Source organism: Tachypleus tridentatus, chromosome 13 (assembly GCF_004210375.1).
Source record: "Tachypleus tridentatus isolate NWPU-2018 chromosome 13, ASM421037v1, whole genome shotgun sequence".
Classification (NCBI taxonomy): Eukaryota; Metazoa; Arthropoda; class Merostomata; order Xiphosura; family Limulidae; genus Tachypleus; species Tachypleus tridentatus.
The window spans coordinates 121181492-121204568 of record NC_134837.1 but is presented as its reverse complement, the minus strand read 5'-3'; the positions used below and the strand labels follow the sequence as shown (position 1 = coordinate 121204568).

The 23077-nt window shown below is 30.6% G+C and overlaps 2 protein-coding genes across 2 annotated transcripts; one reads left to right on the top strand and one right to left on the bottom strand.

Moving 5' to 3' along the window:
* Positions 1–1871: 1871 nt before the first annotated feature.
* LOC143236270 (techylectin-5B-like) lies at positions 1872–4514 on the bottom strand. Its single transcript, XM_076474536.1, has 5 exons — positions 4509–4514; positions 3275–3517; positions 2512–2617; positions 2215–2379; positions 1872–1984 (listed from the first exon to the last, which is right to left on the bottom strand). Exons 1-5 carry the CDS (start codon positions 4512–4514, stop codon positions 1872–1874), a joined length of 633 nt encoding a protein of 210 aa, XP_076330651.1.
* Positions 4515–5582: 1068 nt separating this feature from the next.
* On the top strand, positions 5583–22044 carry LOC143239208 (techylectin-5B-like). The gene is made up of 7 exons (XM_076480099.1): positions 5583–5782; positions 5969–6219; positions 6706–6811; positions 6944–7108; positions 7194–7448; positions 21476–21639; positions 21724–22044. Exons 1-6 carry the CDS (start codon positions 5617–5619, stop codon positions 21580–21582), a joined length of 1050 nt encoding a protein of 349 aa, XP_076336214.1. The 5' UTR covers positions 5583–5616; the 3' UTR covers positions 21583–21639; positions 21724–22044.
* Positions 22045–23077: the final 1033 nt, after the last annotated feature.

The window sequence follows — 23077 nt, the reverse complement described above, 5'->3', positions numbered from 1 at the left end:
TTTAGCTGTATTATATTGTCGAGGATGCGGGGGTTTCTATAGACCCGTTAGGAGGATGTACCCTAGACCCACATCCTCTGGAGCCGTTTTTGGAAAGAACGTTTATATTGATACTTGTTCGTATGTTCATTATATGTCATAAGAAAGTTTCTATACCGCTGAGCTTTCATTAACACAAATCCAGTACTTAAGACATTTCACTGTAATCATTGCTTTGAATAGAGTGGTTTTAAAATTATTCTGTTTTTTTAGGTTGGTAGTAACACCAACATTACTGACACTAATTTTAAACGGTTTGAATAGTTGTGTTAATAATGTTATAATACATTTGTGTGGAATTTAAATACGTATTTATATGTAATTATCTAAATGATTTACGCCAGTATTTCCAACAGAAGGAACGTAGATAGTGAACAACGCCTACAGATAATTCTTGAACTATTTTTACCAAATATTTCAGTATTGGTATTTGACTTTTGCACTTATAACCCAAAAACTGCCTGTAGTGGTTAGTGTGATTGTTTTTTGAGTAAGACATGAACCATGCGCTTTCAAAACCGCAATTCGTCACGCCAATAACTGAGCCGCGCCTGTCCATATAATGTCTGATAAATGTTTTATGTTAGAAGAACAAACGATAGGACAGAAATATAAGGTACTTGTATATTGTTTCTTCTTTGTAGTTTTCAATTTCTAAGTTAACATTAATAAATGTTTACTGATAACAACACAAAATATGAGATTTGAAATGTAATTCTTAGAGTAATATGAAAAAAAACACTTTCTTATTATTAAAGGTCCTAGATTAAATTTTATAGAAACACCAAATTCATGTAAGCATTCCCTCAAATAAGTAATCTCAAAGCAAGAAAACAGTCAGTATTAAGTTGGTTTCGAACTTCGTGATATTATTAAACCTTTCTTTATAGCGCCATCTAAATAATAATAATAATAATAATAATAATAATAATAATAATAATAATAATAATAATAATAATAATAATAATAATAATAATAATAATAAATTTATTAAGCAATAAATTAGACACAAAAAATCAAATATCAATATAAAACCATCAACAAAGAGTTAACTCGTCCTGTGATGGTTATACACATAATAAAGTAAAATCAAAACTTACAAAATCAATATAAAGTTCCCAGAATATTATCATCAGTATTTAAGATCCATTGTTTTAAGTATTTCTTTTGATTAACACGATTAATAGAAGATCTTATACTATAAGGAATAAAATTATGAATACGAGGTGCCAAATAAAAATATTGATGAAGTGTAACTGTTTTACGTGGTGTGGGTACATTAATTGGAAAAAAAGATTGAAGTCGTGTAAAATATGAAGTGACTTTAAAAGGCCTATTAAAAGAAACATGCATTGTAGATAAAGCTAAAAAATATAAATAAAGTTTATCATATGAAAGAGGGGAGTTAAATTTACTGAAATCGGTATCAAGCCTATGAGTAAAAATAAGAGAGAAAACACTTTTTTGCAACTTGGGGAAAAGTTTTAATGATTCTACAAACCAAACAGAAACAGAAGACAATATGCTATCTGTAAATTCTATGGTTATTAAGCACATTTTTCTTAAAGTATTTGTGGACAATAAAACTTATAGATAAACATCTTAATTATAACACAAATATTTTAGGTTCTTCAGAGCACATTAGAATAAAGTAACAGTCGTAAACATTCACCAAAATTACTTTATTTCTTTATGGTAAAATATCCACTTAAATATAATTACACACAGATAAATAATAAAACATGTAAAGAATATCTGTATATCTTGTCTGTCTATCATGACGTATGACGTAAATATAATTTTGCATAATATATTTATATTTTACTTTTTATTTATTGAACAATAATAAACTCCACAGGTCTTATTTTCATCTCGCTTGTTTTCAGTGCACCGTGTTTACTTTTCCTTTCACGCCAGGTAACACCGGTTGTATCTACCTTATCTTCTGTGTAATACAAACAGTTCAGGTTGGAATTGTGACAATTATTTTACCACCATCCGCCTTTGTAGGATTGAGCACAACTACCGCTGTATTTATCGTTGTCTTTATCCCTGGTATTGAACATCAGTTGTAGAATGCGAGAGAATTTTCTAAAATAATGTCGCAATTATTAATAAATAATATATAAACAACTAATGTAAGATATTATATACTAGAATAAAGTTTAAACTCACCTGCGTCACCCTTGTACGTTTTGTAACTCATTTTATAGAGTTCTCTTTCACTTCGTACCAAGAACTCGTCATGCTCTGCATATCTTCGACTTCCATCAAAGTCTTCCAAATCAACACGGAGCACCATATTGTCCTGATTGGTTAATGAGAAGATGACGTCATTGCCTGGAACAGAACCAGTATATAATAATTAAATGGTTTATAAGATAGTAAATAATTAATTTTATCAAATAATACTAAATAACATAAAAATAAATAAGTAGTTGATCACTGTTAGATAAATATATAAGGTTTTACCTAACCAAAACTCCTGGGTTAAATTTCCAAAACTATTTTTGTATTCTACCCATGATCTGTAAAAATTTTCAAATGGTTTTCCAAAATCTCCTCTTCTTCGGATCAACTAGAAATAAGAAATACTGAGGTAACTAAGTTTTATAAGTATTAAAATAAAACTTGAAAATATATATTTCTATATTATTCAACATTATTCTGAACAAAATGTATGAAACCTGTATGAAAACGAAACGTTTTAAATCTAAAACAATATGTATACCATCTGAATTTATGTTTCATAGATGCTTTTAGGATAATGTTATCATAACATCAAGATAAACTCCAGAGTAGGTTCCTATGTGTTATTAAACACTCATATATATTTATTATCATGTAGAAGGTGTCAGGATGAGCTCAGATACACATTCTGATATACATATATAAACAATCTAGAACGAAGTAATTACCAAGTAAAAACAGGTCTTATAAGCTGTATATATAAATATGATAAAATAACATATATTAATGAACGGAAACAGTGAAGAAATGTTATAAAAATTAAAACAAGAACGTTACATGTTTGTTACAAACATAAATATTTTTTTCTTCTTAAAAGTGGGTTCGTTCTGAAATTTCCAATTTCCAATTCTTCTACATTACTGAGTTTATCTAACAAAGTAGTTTCTTCTTCTATGAAAATAATGACTAACTTTTAATTAAGTGTTTCAGGAAAACAACCATTTACTGAAAGTTAAGTAAATGAAACAAAGTTGAGTTCACCTACCGTCCATCCTCCTCCTGATGTCTCCATATCACAGTATACACAGATCGACTGGTTCCAAAATCGTGGTTGAATCTTGTAGACACCATTGGTTCGGTTTTGTTGCTTTTTATAGATACTGGCACAGTCTTCTGGTAGAGGTGGCTTTTGTTCCGTCGTCTGTGTCACACAAAGAAATTGCTGAAAAGATCGGTTTTGTTTGTCATTAACAATCTGTAGAAATGTTCGTTCAAGCTTCAAACTTTTCTTAAGATGTTTTACTCATTATTAAAATAATACATTTATACCTCAACAATATTTTAATTATTTGTCACTGTACGAACAATACACCAGTATAACCACAACAGAAACACTGAAGTGTTGCCATGGTAACTATAACTCTGATATAGCACGTGTAAAATAACTACACGTTCTTACCACAAAGTACCCGGATGAAGGGATTTAAGGTATAACTAATGAGATCCACCGTAACACAGCCAAAAAAAAAGTAACTAGGAGAACTTTATTATATATTCTGTCAGTTTTGTGTTGATATTAACGACTGTTGGTGAAGAAATAGACTGAAATTATGTACCGAGAGATGTTCATCCAGACTGTATTACCACAACTGCTGATTTATAAAATAATTAATGAACAAATGTAGAAAGGTTAATGAACACACGTCACGTATTGTTACAACTATAGTTTTCTCTATACGTGTTATTATATCTACTAGATATTTTCTGTTGAATTTATTAGTGTCTAAACAAAAATAACGACATTGAAAACTAATGAGCATCCTCCTATGTAACGTTACGTTAAAATATTTGTTTTTCATGTTTAATACTCGAATACAATATCAGTATAGAAACATTCTAAATTAATGTAACAAATAAAAGTATACCATTATTAAAGTAGTTTGTATATCAGATATAACACTAGAGTTAGTTTATTTAATGACATCCAGTTAATTATTATCTCTTACTGTGTTATACGGTATCTATTACTTAAGTTATATTATTGATATGTGTTATTTTATTAGTTGGCTATGATATTTAGTTACAGTATTTCATTACTATGTTCTGTTATACATAATTTCAATGACATACTTTAGTACAATACCACTAATATCCATTATTTTCTTATGGTGTTACTCGATTTTCACATCAATAGAGTTTATTTAAATTGTGTGTTTTAATAATACAGTTTTTGCTCAACTGAGACCAATAATAAATAACCTCGGTTCAGTCACACGTACACCCATGTTGATCTCTCAGAAATCACGTTGACACCCATAATGTCTCACATCAATCACACTGAAACCCATAAAAGCTAGCAACACTTACACCGACGCTCGTGTTAATTTCACAACAGTCACTATGACATCCAAAAAGGTTTTATACAAGTTCATCAGGCATAATACAGCCATATAGGTCACTGACGGTCATAAGAGTCTCGTACTAGTCACATTGACATCACCAGTTTGTATGTCACTATGGAAACGGAATTGTGAGGTTATATGTAATTAATATATATATGCAAATGATATAGTAACCATTTATTAATTAAAGTTTAATTACTTAATTAGATTATACAGTAACTACTTCATGTAGATATACAAATATCATGTTTGTACGTTAAACCTAAGTAGTTACACATTTTCATAAAGTTATCTGTTCTCTGGTAACTAAACCTTACATCTCGCACCATAAGCCAACCGGAATTACATGAGAAAAGTTATTCTGGACGAAGTATGTGAAAAAAAAACCCTTTTACAGTAATGTCTGTAACTTGTGTAATTTATATTGTATTACAGTAATTATAGCATTAAAGTTAAAAATATAATTTTAATTTAATACTTCTTTCATTTGGGCTTTAAATTTAAATTGATAAAAATAAGATAATTTATTTAACAAGATTTTTTCTGTTTGAAAAAATGTGTTGAGCAGTGTTTTGAACTAAAATACGGGGATCTTAGATGTCTCTATGTAAGTTTTCGATCTATTCTTGTAAAAATGAATACTTTATGGTCTATAAGTATGTTTAAAATGTAACAAGTCTTGTTGAACATTAACATTAAAATTATAAACTACAGATAACAACTATTACGATAATAATAACTCCAGTGTTTATAAAAAGAAGCGGAAAATTCAGATATTGACTAGAGCCATATTTAGAAAACTATAAACATTTCTTGGACTCGGTGTGAAAAACATCAGATACAGTTACTAACATGGTTCTAACTTGCAGTAATCTAAGGAAAACCCTTTTTAGATATCCTGTTTAATACAACTATAAAACCACTGATAGAAAATTCACATCTTCAGTCTATAAGAAACCAGTTTTGTGTTATTAACCATTTAACAATGCAGAACACTGTGAAGATATTAAGTATTTTGTCATTCTTCGTGTTGACCCAGGCTGATGTCCGTCATCAAACAGCTTGTAATACTGTTGGGTCACTGAAAGGAATAGTGGACTCCGTTACAGAATTAGTAGATCTGGCTAAAGAGAGGATTTCTACTTTAGAAGGTAATATATTTAACTTGAAGTATTTTAGTTAACGGAAAACTTTAACATAGATTAAAGGAACATTTAAATATAATTATTTGTCAAATTTAAATGTTAAACCTAAATGCTATATTGTTAATGTGTGTAACACAAAATGTTAAGCTATTTTCATATTTCCACATTAAAGTTTTTTCCGATTTTCTTTAGGTGTGTTTTCTGCAACCACACTTGAACGAACATTTTCACCGATTGTTAATGACAAACAAAACAGATCCTTTGAACAAACTCTTTGTGTAACACAAACGACGGAACAAAAACCACCTCTACCAGAAGACTGTGCCAGTATCTATAAACAACAACTTAACCGAACCAGTGGTGTCTACAAGATTCAGCCACAGTTTTTGAACCAGTCTATCTCTGTATACTGTGATATGGAGACATCAGGAGGAGGGTGGACGGTAGGTGAACTAAGCTTTGTTTTGTGGTGCAGCTTTAGTTAATTGTCAGTTAGTGGATGTTTTCGTGAAACATTTAATTAAACGTTTGCTGCTATTTGCATTGAAGAAAAACTACTTCATTCTGTAATTTATGTATAAAAATTGAAAAATAAGTTTTAAAAACAAATACACGTTTAAAAAGAAAGAAAAACGTTTTTGTTTCAATTTTTTTCATCACATTTCTTCACTGTTTATCAATAAATGTTAACTACCATCTTTAAATATACAACTTTAACATGTATTTTCACTTGGTAATTGTTTCGTTCTGGGTTGTTTTTATATATATCAGAATGTGTTCCTGTGTTGAACGTTTCGTTTTCATACAGGTTTCATACATTTTGAATAAAATAATGTTGAATAATACAGGAATATATATTTTTAAGTTTCATTTTGATAGCTATAAAACTTAGTTATATCAGTATTTATTATTGATTTTCTTATTTCTAGTTGATCCAAAGAAGAGGAAATTTTGGAAAACCATTTGAAAATTTTTATAGATCGTGGATAGAATACAAAAATGGTTTTGGAAATTTAACCCAGGAGTTTTGGTTAGGTAAAACCTTATATATTTATCTAACAGTGATAAACTACTTAGTTCTTTTTATGTTATTTAGTATTATTTGATATAATTGATTATTTACTATCTTATAAACCATTTAATTATTATATACTGATTCTGTTCCAGGCAATGATGTCATCTTCTCGTTGACCAATCAGAACAATATGGTGCTCCGTGTTGATCTGGAAGACTTTGAAGGAAGTCGAAGATATGCAGAGCATGACGAGTTCTTGGTACGAAGTGAAAGAGAACTCTATAAAATGAGTTACAAAACGTACAAGGGTGACGCGGGTGAGTTTAAACTTTATTCCAGTATGTAATATCCTTTCATTAGTTGTTTAAGTATGATTTATTTATTATTTGAACATTATTTTAGGAAATTCTCTCGATCATCACAACAACATGATGTTCAGTGCCAAGGATAAAGACAACGATAAATACAGCGGTAGTTGTGCTCAAAGTTACAAAGGCGGATGGTGGTACAATAATTGCCACAATTCCAACCTGAACGGCTTGTATTACACAGAAGATAAGGTAGATACAACCGGTATTACCTGGTATACGTGGAAAAGTAAACAGAACACTCTGAAGACAAGCGAGATGAAAATAAGACCTGTGGAGTTTATTATTGGTAAATAAATAATAAATAAAATATAAATATATTTTGCAAAATTATATTTTACGTCATACGTGATGACAGACAGATATTCTTAACATGTTTTATTTTTTCTTTGTTTAATTATATTTAAAAAATGAACATTTTACCATAAACAAATAAAGTAGTTTTGGTGAATGTTTGCAAATATAGTTATATTTTACATACTGTTTTCTCTTTTTGTTTAGTTTGTACAATGAATAAAGCTTTTCCTCTTCAGATTATGCTTCTATAAAGTATAATCCAGTATATCCAAAAATATATATATATTTTTTAAAAAGCTTAAATTTGTTTTTAGCTGACCTTATGTAATGTTAAAAAAAAATCTACAGTTCCTTATTATTTCAGTCATACTTTGTGTTGTTACTTAGGAATACCAATTTATACGAACTTTATACATCAAAATACAAGAATCTTATGTTTCTATCCTACTCGATGGTCTTTTAACATATAACATTTATCATAGATATTCATAAATATGGCCAACTTGTTACAGGGCCGTATTGTTGATCTCTTATTTATTTTAAGTTTCCTGATATGTTGAGAGTATATTACTTCTTATTTTAAAATCATCTTTCACACTTAAATTCAAATTATACGTCTGTTTGGAAGTTCGTCAAGAAACAAATATAAATCGTTACTAAAGTTAAACTTAAATACGTTTTTATTTTCTCGTGGATGTATTATAAAGTTTATCAACACAACGGTTCAAAACATTTAAAATTCACTAATGCTGGTGTTACTATGTTTACAGTCATGGGTTATTTTACAAATGACGTTTCAATGTACCAAAATACTAATATTGAATAATAATACAGAATTAAAGAAAATATGAAAAAAATTAAACTAATGACATCACCACCACTGTTTATTAAAACCAGTATTCAGTTTCCATGGTACTACGTATGACATAATTTCGTTTAATTTCACAGAAGATGAGTGATTTTAAAGGCTCTGTATATAATATTTAGTTTATCTATACATATTTATATTTTATTGGTTTAGTTAAATTATATCAGTAAAATAATGAAATTATGAAACAGTCCTCATAGTATTCAAGAAATTTTCGAACAGAAACATTTACTCTCCAAATTAGCAATTTTTAGTTTGTGTGTTTATATAATGATCAATGATAGACATTAACCTTATCCAAGAATAAATTAATTTATAGGTACATATTATACATTGTATAATATAACAAGTAAACTTATAGACACTGAAGATGTCATGTTTATAACTCTAAATTTATACAAAATGTACAAAATATTTAATACAGGTAGAGGTTCTGTAGAAAATAACATTTTGTTCTGGACCTGAAACATTGTAGAGACAAAACACTTTTGTATCATATTTTGTAAGACCATTATAATGTTACAGTATTATCATTTTATTATAAATCGTTTACCAATATCAAGAAATATAATAATTTTAAAACCTATCTATTCAGAGTAATAATTCAACAACATTTTAACAGTCAGCAGTGAAATATTTCAAGTTCTAGACTTGTGTTGATGAAAGCACAGCAGTATAGAAAATATATTGTGTCATATAATGAACATTTGTACAAGTATCAATATAAATATTCTTTCCAAGAACGGCTCTAGAGGATGTGGGCCAAGAGTATATCCTCCTAACGGATATAGAGGAACCCCCTATATCCTCGATAATGCAATATAGGTAAAAAGACAAACAGCGTGTGATGTCAGAAGAAAAATACGTCACAGTGTGGTTTTGGATGTATAAAATGTATGGTAATGTTATATATCTTTACTGTAACCATATTGATTAATTCATACGTTAGTGGGTGGTTACCAAACATTAATGTAAAATAGTAAATTCTCTACATGCATGAAAGAACCTTAACTAACGGAACTGAAGAAAATGATAGAATATTCAATATCTGAATGTTTATTTAATCTTATCTACTGCATATCAAAAAAATAATAACTGTAGGAAATGCAGATGGTAAGATATTTCGTAAAATATTCTACACCTAATAGCTAAAAAATTAAAATACGACAGTAAGGAAAACGTATTCCACTTTTTCAGTAAATGTTCTGAAAAAGAGATATAAATAATACCATAAATCGCAGTAATAGTAAAGTACTGCTCACTAGTGGTCGCTGTTCCGGAAGGCCTGAAATTATTGTGTTTTTAAGATCGCCATATGTGATCAAATTATTTGACAGTTCTGGCTTATCCCTCATCTTTTTACTTTAAATATTACTGTGCCCAAAATTAGTTATATCCATTTCTAATTCAAATCTAAAATTCTGACATTAGGTTTAGTTATTAAGCGAAGGCCTAGTGTGTTAGTACTCAGTTAACACTAATAAGGGTAAAACTTTCCGTTCTGCAGAGTCCAATTTTGTAGTTAAACTATAGGTTGCACTGTGTTTTGTGAATAAAAAGGCAAAGCATCTATATACAAGTAAACGGTAAACATTATTAGAATAATTATTAAATAATAAATAACTATTGGAACATGACTAACCCTGAGCAAACTACATATGTTATGGAGTAGTATGACATCCCATACAGCAGTAACTGAAAAGAAAATAATAACACGATTAGAGAAAACTGTAGCTGTAACAACATGTGGACATCTGTCGGTACGGAGTAATTTCAGTCTGTTTGTTCCACGAGCAATACACTCTTGCTCAAAAAGTTTGTTACATGTAAGAAAAATGTGATTTTTGATCATTTATATCAATTTCAAACTAATTCACTTTGTGTATTGCCCTTAAACTCTCAAGATTTATTTCTCTACTACTCTGCATTACCTGAGTTCACATTGAGTCGGTTTAATCCCTTGAACATTGGAATGTTCTAAGACTTGTCCCAAACACAGTGTCTGGGGTGAGGTATAAAAGCCAGGGATTTTGGTGTTACTTTTGTACTTTACCTGTTGGCGACTCGTCTTTAACTCTGTAAATATTTTAGACATTATGCCAGGTCCTACTAACGTAGGTTTGAGAAATCAGATGGTTGCCTACTACAACACTGGGTTGAAACAAGGCGATACTGCAAGACGACTTGGTGTATCCAGGTAGACCGTCAACAGAGTTCTTAGAAGAAGAGCTGCAGCCAGAAGTGGGAGTCCCAGCAGATGTACGACTCGTTCACGTGCCACTACAGCACGCGATGATCGCCGGATCCTCACCATTGCTCGTCGAAACCGTACGATGTTCTCCTGGTCGGTTGCTTCTGAGTTATGTGCGCAACAACTGATCCGAATTTCACGGCAGATATTTAATCGACGGTTGGTGCAAGCTGGATACAGAGCAAGACGGATGGTCAATAAACCTACACTGAGAGCTAGACATCGCAACAACAGGTTGCAGTGGGCTCAACGATACCATAATCTGATGATCGCACACTGGAATCATGTAGTTTTTGTTGACGAATCCAGATTTCTGCTCTACCCCACTGATGGACGGATACGAGAACGCAGGCTTCCTGGAGAACAGCTGAATGAAGAAAATGTTCAACCCAAGCAGGAAGCGAAGGTTCAGTGCACGTCTAGGGTGCATTCTGTTCTGCAGCTGTCATCCAGTTGGTCATTCTGGATCAAAACGTCACTGGTGCTGTGTATCAGAATATTCTGGATTGCTACGCACTGTCATTTGCCGAGGGTATTTTCCAGGACAATTTCCGGCTGCAGCAGGATAATGCACCGGCTCATAATACTCGCAATATGCAAGATTTCTTGCAAAACATGATGTGTTGGTCCTTTAGTAATCACCTGTAAGCCCAGATATCAACCCGACAGTCAGGAATAGGAACAATCCCCCTACAGCAGTTACGACAAGCACTGACTGTAGAGTGGAACAGAATTCCAAATCAAAGACCAGTAACGTTAGCTGAGAGTATGCCACGCCACCTAGCGTAAATTATTGCAACACGTGGGAGCCATGCACGTTATAGAGTTAAATATTCTGATGTGAATGTAATTGTTGCACGTTTACTGAAAGTTTCAGATTGATACTAAATATTTTCACAAAATGACGTCTTATTTGTTTTGACTTAGAAGTGAAGAAGAAAAGTCCATTTCTGGTGGTACAGATCTTACGTTCTACAGAAATTTACATAAAGAAGACATAATCATGAAATATTACATGAATGTTTGTGTTATAAACATACATATCAATAATTACCAAAGGAAAGATATTGGACACGTTAAAAACACATGAAAAGTAACAAATAAGGGACAAACCAGCTCAAAATATCACATGTAACAATCTTTTTGAACAAGACTCTATATAACAAACGAGAGTTGTTAATATCAACATAAAACTAACATAATGTATAATAAATTTTTCCTAGTTACTTTTATTTTATTCATGTTGTTGTCCGTGTTATTGTGGATCTCTTTAGTTATACCTTAAATCCCTTCATCCTGTTACTTTGTGGTAAGTAGTGATCAACAGTCTGTTGTTGTATAGATGGTCTATGTCACCAAAATACTTAGAACAATTGCTCAATAGACAGATTTGCATCAAAACTTAAAGCAAATGTTCATTAGATACATTTCTAGCATTGTTTATTTTAGAATTTCGCATAAAGCTACACGAGGGCTATCTGCGCTAGCCGTACCTAATTTAGCAATGTAAGACTAGAGAGAAAGCAGCTAGTCATCATTACCCACAGCCAACTCTTGGTCTACTCTTTTACCAACGAATAGTGAGATTTACCGTCACATTATAACGCCCCCACGGCTGAAAGAGCGAGCATGTTTGGTATGACGGGGATTCGAACCCGCGACCCTAGAATTACAAGTCGAACGTCTTAATTCACCGGGCCATGGCAGTCCGTGTTGCTGAAAGGATTGAGAAGCATTCTCCATTTAATTAATTAATTTAATATGTCTTGGACTCTGGATGTGGTAATGAATGAATCGTTGATGTGTTCCACACGACAACGTCATCTACATATTGTGAGATGAGATTATATATTAGCTAAGGAATATATATGACATCTAGGAATAGAAAATAAGAGTGGTGGGCTGAGGACAGACCCTGGAGGTCTTCTGTATTTCTATGTAATATTATTGATTTTATTTTTAACAGTTATATTAATGATAAACTTAAAAAGCCACTGGTAACGTGAATAGGGAACTTGTATCTAAGAGTTACTTTACATCTACGAATTCTGCGACTGTGGAGAGATTCTGGTTGAACCGTCGGTATATAGATTCAACCAATCTTACTAAGTGATCGGTTGTCTGTCTGTGTTTTGTTTATTGTTGAAGATATTATTGGTTTCCAAGTGATGCAATAGTAAGTTTACTTTGACTTTGTCCATGAGTTTACCCAAGTTGTACAAAAGACTTATAGGTATATAGCTGTTATGACATTTATATATAGAATATTCTACGATTTTGGTTAAGGTTCTTTCAGGTGTGTAGAATATTTACTATTTTACATTAACGTTTGTAACCTCTAAAGTAACTCAGATTAATTTATTAATTAACCAATATGGTTACAATCTGGATATATAACATTACCATCCATTTTATACATCTAAAAGCGTACTGACATATTTTTCTTCTCAAATGACACGTTATGTTTATCTTTTTACCTATATTATGTTACTAAGAATATGGGGTCCTTATATACCCGTTAGGAGGATTTACCCTTGACACACATCCTCTAGAGTCTAGAGCACTTCTTAGAAGAAATGTTTATATTGATACTTGTACCTATGTTCATTATATGACAAAAGAATGTTTTTATATTGGTATTTGACCTTTAAACATATGTAACACAAAAACGGCCGGAAATGGAAAGTGTGACTGTTTTTGAGTAATACATGAACCATGCACTTTCAGAACCCCAATTCGTCACGCTAACAACTGGGCCACACATGTCCTTAAAATGTATGATAAATGTTATATGTCAGAAGAACATCCTACAGGATAGAAACATAAGATAGTTGTATGTTGTTTCTTGTTTGTTGTTTTAATTTTCTGAGTTAACGTTAATAACTGTTTTCTGATAACAACATAAAATACCAGATTTGAAACTTTGTATTGCAGTATTATCGATTAAGGTAAAAACGTAACATTTAGAAAAATATGAAAAAAAAACTTTCTTACAATTGAAGGTTCTAGATTATATTTTATAGAAACACAAAAATCATATAAATATTCACACAAATAATTAATTTGGCAGCTAGAAAACAATCAGTATTAAGTTGATTTCGCGACAACCTTTGGGACATTATTAAACCTTTTAGTCCCCCGCTAGTACAGCGGGTACATCCTCCTAACGGGTCTATAGAAACCCCCGTATCCTCGACAATATAATACAGCTAAAAAGAGAAACATAGCGTTTGATGTCAGAAGGAAAATACGTCAGCTGTTCGTTTGGATTTATAAAATTTATAGTAATGTTATATAACTTGATCGTAACTATATTAGTTACTTCATAAAGTAAACTGAGTTACGTTAAGGTTACCAAACATTAATGTAAAATAGCAAATATTCTACATACTTGAAAAACCTTAACCAATAGCACTGAAGAAAACCGTAGAATATTCTATATATGAATATTATATTACACTTCTCTTTATTATACGTGAAAATAAAAATTGTAACAAATGCAGTGAGAAAGATATTTCGTGAAATATTCTATATCTAATAGCTACAGTATAGTAATTATGTACACACGTAAAAAAATAGGAAACTTCTTGCTTCCCAGTGGCTCAGCGGTATATATACGGACTTACAATGCTAAAATCTGGGTTTCGATACCCGTGGTGGGCAGAACACAGATAACCCTTTGTGTAGCTTTGTGCTTAATTCAAAACGACAACAACAACAATACCACTTCTTCCATAAATCGTATGGAAATAAGATATTTAAAATATTTCCTGTATCGCAGAAATAGTTCAAGCATCACTCACTAAGAGGTCATGAAGATTTACTGTATGGATGATCACTGTATGTGATCAAATTATTTGACGCAATTCCTGCTCATTCTCCATCTACTTACATGAAAATATAGCTACTCTAAGTAACAATATTTTATGTTATATTATTTTAATTTCATTTCATTATATCCAACACTATTTGTAACCATTTCTGATTCCAAATTAAAGTTCTAACGTTAGGTTTTGTAACTAAGCTTAGACCTAGCGTGTTAGTACTCAGTTGCACTAATAAGAGTAAAACCTTCCTTTCTACAGAGTCCTATTTGTAGTTAAATTATAGGTTTCACTGTTCTTTGTGATTAAAACGGTAAAGTATCTATATACAATTGACCAAAATATAATGTTAGAATAATTATCACACAACAAGTAATTATTGAAACACGACTAACCTGGAATAAACTTGTTTTTTTTTCCAGTGTATTTTGAAACCATATACAGTGACGGAGAAGAAGGAAAGTATGATAGTAATTTTGATTTTAAAATGTTCCAAGTTAAACTGTATTATTTACATTTATGTGTCTCTTCCTAGGCCAAAACTATCCAGAATTACAATATATATAACCAGTACTTTATTATTATTTATTTAACCTTTCATTCCCATTACATGAGCTCTGTGATCATTATACGTCCCCTATCTCTAACAGAAATAAAAATCATCCTTAAAACACCAGAAGAATAACATAACATTAAAAACTTCTCTTGCGGACACTGTCCGTTAATTTGAAAGTCCACGACAAAAAAGTAAAAAAAAAAAGACACGGACGTCAGCCAGTCAAATAGCTATATACCTATAAGTCTTCTGTGCAACTTTGGTAAAGTCGTGGACAAAGTCACATCCAACAGACTGTTACATCACTTGGAAACAAATAACATCTACAATAAACAAGAACTGTACACTGTAAAAACATGACAGTTATTAACAACAAAAACTGTAACCACGTAACGGTTATTAACAAGAATAAGTGTACATTTCGAAAATATCCAGTTTGAACCGTGAACATAAATTTAATAATTGCAGTAAAACTGTCTAAGGCGGAATCGCACCGGACCGAGTAAAATTTTCGGCTTAAACAGGTTTTCCGGCTTAGACAGTGAATATACATTTCCTTAATTATGTATAATTTTTGAGCGGAACGTTATTCTTGATTGACTGAAGGGAAGTAAGACGTTTGTGAGCAAAGTTATTATACTGTTGATGCTATATTTATTAAAATGAGAACAAAAATAGACATTTAAAATATACATAAGTACACAAAATCTTAATCAAATTTATTTGAAGTCAGTGTCCAATTTCAACTGCTTTGTTTTTCAGTAGACTTTCTCATACGGTTAAAACAGAACTCCAATTCTACGGTCTTTTCATGAAGTTCATCTCCCCCTTCATATTCCCATACAATTTGATAGCGTTAATATAACTTAACATGTGCGATGAAGTAGGAATTTCTATTTTCTCACTATCTTTTCCATTTTGTTTATCTTCTGAATTTCTCACACTGTTACCATCTTGTGATTCAATTATAGATTTTAAATCAGTTTCTGTTAAAACATTCTCGTCAACGTTCACAAGACTTTCCACGTTCACAGAATCATTTGTATAAATCTTCTCAATCAGAGTTTGATTTTCACTAGAATCGTCATAACAAACAACTTCTCCACAATCTCCGCCATTATCAAGAATAAATCCACAGTTTCAAAAGCACTTTATTACACATTCATCTTTTACACATTTGATTGAATGACTTAAAAATTCAATTGCATCTAACACGTCAATTTTCAGGATCATTTCAGATGCTCTCTTACAGTCGTTCATGTTTGTAATAATATGCTGAAGCATCAGTTTTCTGTATTTCAATTTTATAAAGTGTATCATTCCGTAATCTAGTGGCTGTAGAACTAATGTTGTACATGGAGGTAGAAAGACTAAACGAACATTTGAAAGTTGAACTTTTGGGTGACAAATTACATTATCTAGGAAAAGTAGAATATTCCTATTTTCTTGTTCCATTCTTTTGTTTAATTTGTTTAAAAATTCCTCTAATAAAGTACTTGTCACCCACACTATGTTATTCGCTTTCCATTCCACAGGAAGTTTATTCTTCCTTAAATTTTTGAACAGCACGGATTTTCACTTTTACCTTTGACCTTTGGTAAATTTTCCTAAATTTTAAAATTGGAGAAGATAGGAATTTATTTTTTCGTGAGAATTATTTAAATAGTAGAATTATGCACTTAAAAGACAAATATATTTCTACAAATCATGAATCTAATTTAACTGAGAAAATAATGACGGCAGAAGAAAGAACAGAATATATTTAACCAACACTTACTGTAACAAAATGTCTGAGAATTTATTAATATTTAAACAAATTATTAATTAAACAAGAATTTATTGATATTTAAACAGGTTCTAATCCAACTTCTTGATATTGAGGGTCTTTTATAAGAAAAAATATTAAGATAATGCTGTAAATGTTTTATATTTCCGGCTTGTACAGATTTTATTATATATACCATGTGAATTATGACTACCATGCATGTCAGATTGCTAAATACGAGAAATATTTCTTATATGTATTGTTACAAATTTGTACAATCAACAATTGTTCTAAGAGTCGTTACAAATGTATCTAATCAACAGCATTCTAAGAATGATTGCAAATTCATCTAATCAACAATAGTTCAAAGCGTGGTTACAAATGTATCGAATCAACAATTGTTCTAAGTGTGGTTACAAATCTATCTGATAAACAATTGTTCTAAGTACTTTTGTTACATAAGCCATTTATAGAACAACAGACTGTTGATCAGTACTTATCACAAAGTATCCGGATGAAGTGATTTAAGGTATAACTAATGAGATCCACGGTAACACACACAACAGACAAAAATATGAAAGTAACTAGGAGAACTTTATTATACATTCTGTCAGTTTTATGTTGATATTAACGACTGTTGGCGGAAGAAAGAGATTGAAATTACACCGTACCAACAGATGTTCAGCTAGACTGTATTACCATAACTGTTGATTTATAAAATAATTAATTAACAGATGTAGAAAGGTTAATGAACATACGTCACGTATTGTTACAACTACAGTTTTCTCTGTACGTGTTATTACGTCTTCTACACATTGTCTGTTGAATGTGTTCGTGTCTAAACATAAATAACGACTTTGAAAACTTACGAACATTCTTTTATGTAACGTTACATTAAAATATTTGGTTTTCATGTTTAATACATGAATACGATTTCAGTAGATAAATATTCCAAATGAATGTAAGAAATAAAAATATAACATTATTAAGGTTCAGTCATATTGACTTCCGTAACAGTCTCTCACCAGCCACACTTACATCCATGTTGATCTCTCAGAAATAACATTGACACCCATAATGTCTCACATCAATCACACTGAAATTTATAACAGTCTCTTACCAGTCGCAATGAAACCCATAAAAGCTAACAACTGTTACACCGACACTCGTAATAGTTTTTCTACAATCACTGAGACATCCAAAATTGTGTCACACCAATTAAGTTTACGAGTTACATCATACAGTGAATGTATGTTATTTAATACAGAATGTATTATAATTACAAACATTTACAACATAGGTAACAGTATTTTTGAACAGACTGGTCGAGAGTAGGTTTATTTCAACCATATAATTTTAAAATAAACTAAATAACGTCTTTAAAGGTATGAAGTTTTTAATTAATATCTTTCACACAATCTAAAGTTTAAATGTATATCTTACTAAAAGAATTAAAATGATATTTGAATAAAATATATATATACAATCAGGAAGGATATAACGTTTAAAATTGTTATACAATAAATAATTATTAAAACAGGGTCTACTCCAAAAAAGATCTCTACATAGTATTCTAACACTATCATAACCAGTACGGTTAAGCCACGGTTGGATCTTATTTTCCCATATGAACATTAACATTCCTGTGGCTTCATCTAGATTTAAACTACACAGAATTACAAAACATCTACACAGTACTTTATTATTTCTAGCCCTTAACCAGCTTCCTTGTTTAATACGATGTATATATTTTTCTATTTCGATAGTTTCTGTGATTTGTAATTCAATGTTAAATTCGCCTGTCTCACTAACTCAGTGTTATTCCAGTTTATAACAGATATTTCTATCACATGTTCTACTTATATCATTCATTAACCTTTTATATCTATACAGTTTTCATGTACCTTGATCCCGAATTTTATCTTTCTATACACTTAGTTAATGTACGTTCAACCACAGATAAAACGAATTTTGTAAATCTCGCATTTATCACTTTCTTCCATCCTATCTTTAGCACTTTTCAGAGAAATATTTAATTTACAACACGGAGAGAATTTTACACTACATTCTATCTACTTGTTTCATTATATCTTATATATTCTTGTAGATAAATTTTGAACATATGACAATCAAACTCACATCTTATCTACTTTACATTTTCTCTCTAGCTTTGTTCAAGCGAGACTTACAATTCCTTCTTTTTGTGTTGTTGTCAGAAGAATGTGGTAACGTACACTGTTTTGTTTCTAATTATTTAAAATTAATTTTTTATTCATTGAATTAAAATGAATAAACACACATATACAAACCTAAAATTCAAGATCAAAGAACATTAAAGACGAGATAGATAAATACAAAGTAAACTAGTAGGCTGTAATAAAACACACGGAAGATACATCTCATGTTGTAGACTGAAATAATGTTAAATTGATAGATCAGGTTGAGTAGAAAGCTGAGTAGAAAGAATTAAATATTATGGAAGCAATAGAAGTAGAAAAATACAATATTAAACAAGGAAGCTGGTCTAGATCTAGAAATGATAAAGTATCGGACATATATTTTGTAATACTGTATAGTTTACGCCTAGATGAAGCCAAAGTATTGTAAATAATTCATTTAGGTTGGAATCTTCTCAGTTACTGTTGTATGTGGTGTCACATTTCATCGGAACATAAGTACAGTTTTTTCAATTATGTTTCAATAATTATATATTGTGTAATATTTATTCTAACATTGTATTCCGTTTAACTGTGTATAGATATTTTACAGTTTTAATCACATAAATTAGTGAAACCTGCTGAAACCAATAAGTGAACGGAAAGTTTTACCTTTATTATTTTTCAACACACTAGGCCTTAGCTTAATAACCAAACCTAATGTCAGAACTTTACATTTGAATAAAAATGAATATAACTAATTTTGGACAGAATAATGTTAGATAATAGTAATATAGTATCAAACTTTGTTACTCATTATAGCCATAATCTCAAATGCAAAAATAAAGGACAAGCCAGAACTACGTCAAATAATTTGATCACATATGGCAATCTTAAAAGCACAATAATTTCAGGCCTTCCAGAACAGCGACCACTAGTGAGCAGTACATTAACTATTACTGCGATTCCGGGAATTATTTATATCTCTTTTTCAGAAGATTCACTGAAGAAGTGGAATACGTTTTTCTTATTGTCGTATTTTATTTTTTTAGCTATTAGGTGTAGAATATTTTACGAAATATCTAACCAACTGCATTTCCTACAGTTATTATTTTTTGGGTATGCAGTAGATAAGATTAAATAACGATTCAGATATGGAACATTCTATTATTTTCTTCAGTTCCGTTAGTTAAGGTTCTTTCATGCATGTAGAGAATTTACTATTTTACATTAATGTTTGGTAACCACTAACGTAACACAGTTTACTTTATGAATTAATCAATATGGTTACAGTAAAGATATATAACATTACCATACATTTTATACATCCAAAACCACACTATGACGTATTTTTCTTCTGACATCACACGCTGTTTGTCTTTTTACCTATATTGCATTATCGAGGATATAGGGGGGTTCCTCTATATCCGTTAGGAGGATATACTCTTGGCCCACATCCTCTAGAGCCGTTCTTGGAAAGAATATTTATATTGATACTTGTACAAATGTTCATTATATGACACAATATATTTTCTATACTGCTGTGCTTTCATCAACACAAGTCTAGAACTTGAAATATTTCACTGCTGATTGTTAAAATGTTGTTGAATTATTGCTGTGAATAGATAGGTTTTAAAATTATTATATTTCTTGATATTGGTAAACGATTTATAATAAAATGATAATACTGTAACATTATAATGGTCTTACAAAATATGATACAAAAGTGTTTTGTCTCTACAATGTTTCAGGTCCAGAACAAAATGTTATTTTCTACAGAACCTCTACCTGTATTAAATATTTTGTACATTTTGTATAAATTTAGTGTTATAAACATGACATCTTCAGTGTCTATAAGTTTACTTGTTATATTACATGATATATAATATTAAACTACAAATTAATTTATTCTTGGATAAGGTTAATGTCTATGATCGAGTGTTATGTAGGACAGTCTAATTCACTTTGATATACTGTGGACCTCTGGCGGAAAAACAAACAGAAATTGCTATTTTGGAGAGTAAATGTTTTTTCTTCGACAAATTATTGAATATCATGAGGACTGTTTCATAATATCATTAATTTACTGATATAATATAACTAAACCAATAAAATATAAATATGTATAGATAAACTAAACTTTATGTGCATAGCCTTTAAAAGCACTCATCTTCTGTGAAATTAAACGAAATCATGTCATATGTGGTACCATGGAAACTGAATACTGGTTTTATTAACTGTGGTGGTGATGTCATTAGTTTAATATTTTTCATAGTTTCTTTAATTCTGCATTAGTATTCAATATTAATATCTTGGTATATTGAAACGTCAAAGTTGTTCTCTTATTTATTTTAAGAGTCCTGAGATGTTGAGAGTATATTACTTCTTATTTTATAATCATCTTTCACACTTAAATACAAATTATACGTCTGTTTGGAAGTTCGTCAAGAAACAAATATAAATCGTTACGAAAGTTAAACGTAAATACGTTTTTATTTTCTCGTGGATGTATTATAAAGTTTATCAACACAACGGTTCAAAACGTTTAAAATTAGTGTCAGTAATGCTGATGTTTCTATGTTTACTGGTTTTGTTCCAGGCAATGACATCATCTTCTTCTTGACCAATCATACAATATGGTGCTTCGTGTTGATCTGGAAGACTTTGAAGAAAGTCGAAGATATGCAGATTATGACGAGTTCTTAGTACGAAGTGAAAAAGAACTCTATAAAATGAGTTACAAAACGTACAAGGGTGACGCGGGTGAGTTTAAACTTTATTTCAGTATATAACATTCTTCATTAGTTATTTATGTATTATGTATTAATTATTTCGACATTATTTTAGGAAATTCTCTCGATCACCACAACAACATGATGTTCAGTACCAAGGATAAAGACAACGATGAAAACAGTGGTAATTGTGCTCAAACCTTCAATGCTGGATAGTGGTATAATTCACGCCATCGTTCCAATTTAAACTGCTTGTATTATATAAAAGATAAGGTAAATACAACCGGTGTTACCTGGCATGAGTGGAAAAGTAAACACAGTACACTAGAGACAAGCGATAAATAAAATCTAAATATATTATGCAAAATTGTATTTTACGTCATGCGTCATGATAGGCAGATATCTTAACATGTTTTATTATTTCTCTGTGTGTAATTATGTTTAAGTGGATATTTTATGATAAATAAATAAATTAATGTTGGTGAATGTTTATGACTGTTACTTTAATCTAATGTGTTCTGAAGAACCTAAAATATTTGTATTATAATTAAATTGTTTATCTATAAAGTTTTATTTTCCACCATTTTCTATTAAAAATGTGTTTAATAACCATAGACTTTATAGATAATGTATTGTCTACTGTTTCTGTTTTTGTTTGTACAATCAATAAAACTTTTCCCTCTCAGATGACGCTGTTTTAAAAGTTTTAATAATATCACGAAGCGCGAAACCAACTTAATACTGACTGTTTTCCAGCTGCCAAATTAATTATTTGAGTGAATATTTACACGATTTTTGTGATTCTATAAAATATAATCTAGAACCTTCAAAAATAAGAAAGTTTTTCATATTTTTCTTAAATTTACATCTTTATCTAAATCAATAATACTGCAATACAGAGTTTAAATATGAAATTTTGTGTTGTTATTGAAAACAATTATTAATGTTAACTCAGAAAATTAAACCTACAAAGAACAAACAACATACAAGTATCTTATGTTTCTATCTTACACGATGGTCTTCTAACGTATAACATTTATCACACATTTTAAGGACATGCGTGGCTCATTTGTTAGAGTGCCGAACTGCAGTTGTGAATGTGCATGGTTCATATCTCACTCCAAAAAAACAAACAAAAAAACAATCTTACTTCCCATTTCAGGCCGTGCTTGTGTTATAAGTGTAAAGGTCCAATAAAATTGATTGACACAACGATTCAAAACGTTTAAAATTAGTGTCAGTAATGTTGGTGTTATTACCAATGTGAAGAAATAGAATATTTAGAGCAATGATTACACCGCGTTACAGCAGCCACCAGTAAAATGTCTCAAGTTCTGGACTTGTGTTGATGAAAGCACAGCGGTATAGAAATTTTCTTGTGCCATATGATGAGCATATGCACAAGTATCAATACGTACATTCTTTCCAAGAACTGCACTAGAGAATGTAAATTAAGGGTACTTGCTCCT

What these genes read in the sequence shown, in the direction of transcription:
- LOC143236270 (XM_076474536.1), bottom strand. An exon ending in AACCCAGGAGTTTTGGTTAG is followed by an intron (nt 2,380 to 2,511) that starts GTAAAACCTTAT and finishes GTTCTGTTCCAG; the next exon opens with GCAATGACGTCATCTTCTCA. An exon ending in AACGTACAAGGGTGACGCAG is followed by an intron (nt 1,985 to 2,214) that starts GTGAGTTTAAAC and finishes TGTATTACACAG; the next exon opens with AAGATAAGGTAGATACAACC.
- LOC143239208 (XM_076480099.1), top strand. Translation starts at nt 5,617, where the DNA reads ATGCAGAACACTGTGAAGATATTAAGTATTTTGTCATTCTTCGTGTTG. An exon ending in GAGGATTTCTACTTTAGAAG is followed by an intron (nt 5,783 to 5,968) that starts GTAATATATTTA and finishes GATTTTCTTTAG; the next exon opens with GTGTGTTTTCTGCAACCACA. An exon ending in AACGTACAAGGGTGACGCGG is followed by an intron (nt 7,109 to 7,193) that starts GTGAGTTTAAAC and finishes ACATTATTTTAG; the next exon opens with GAAATTCTCTCGATCATCAC.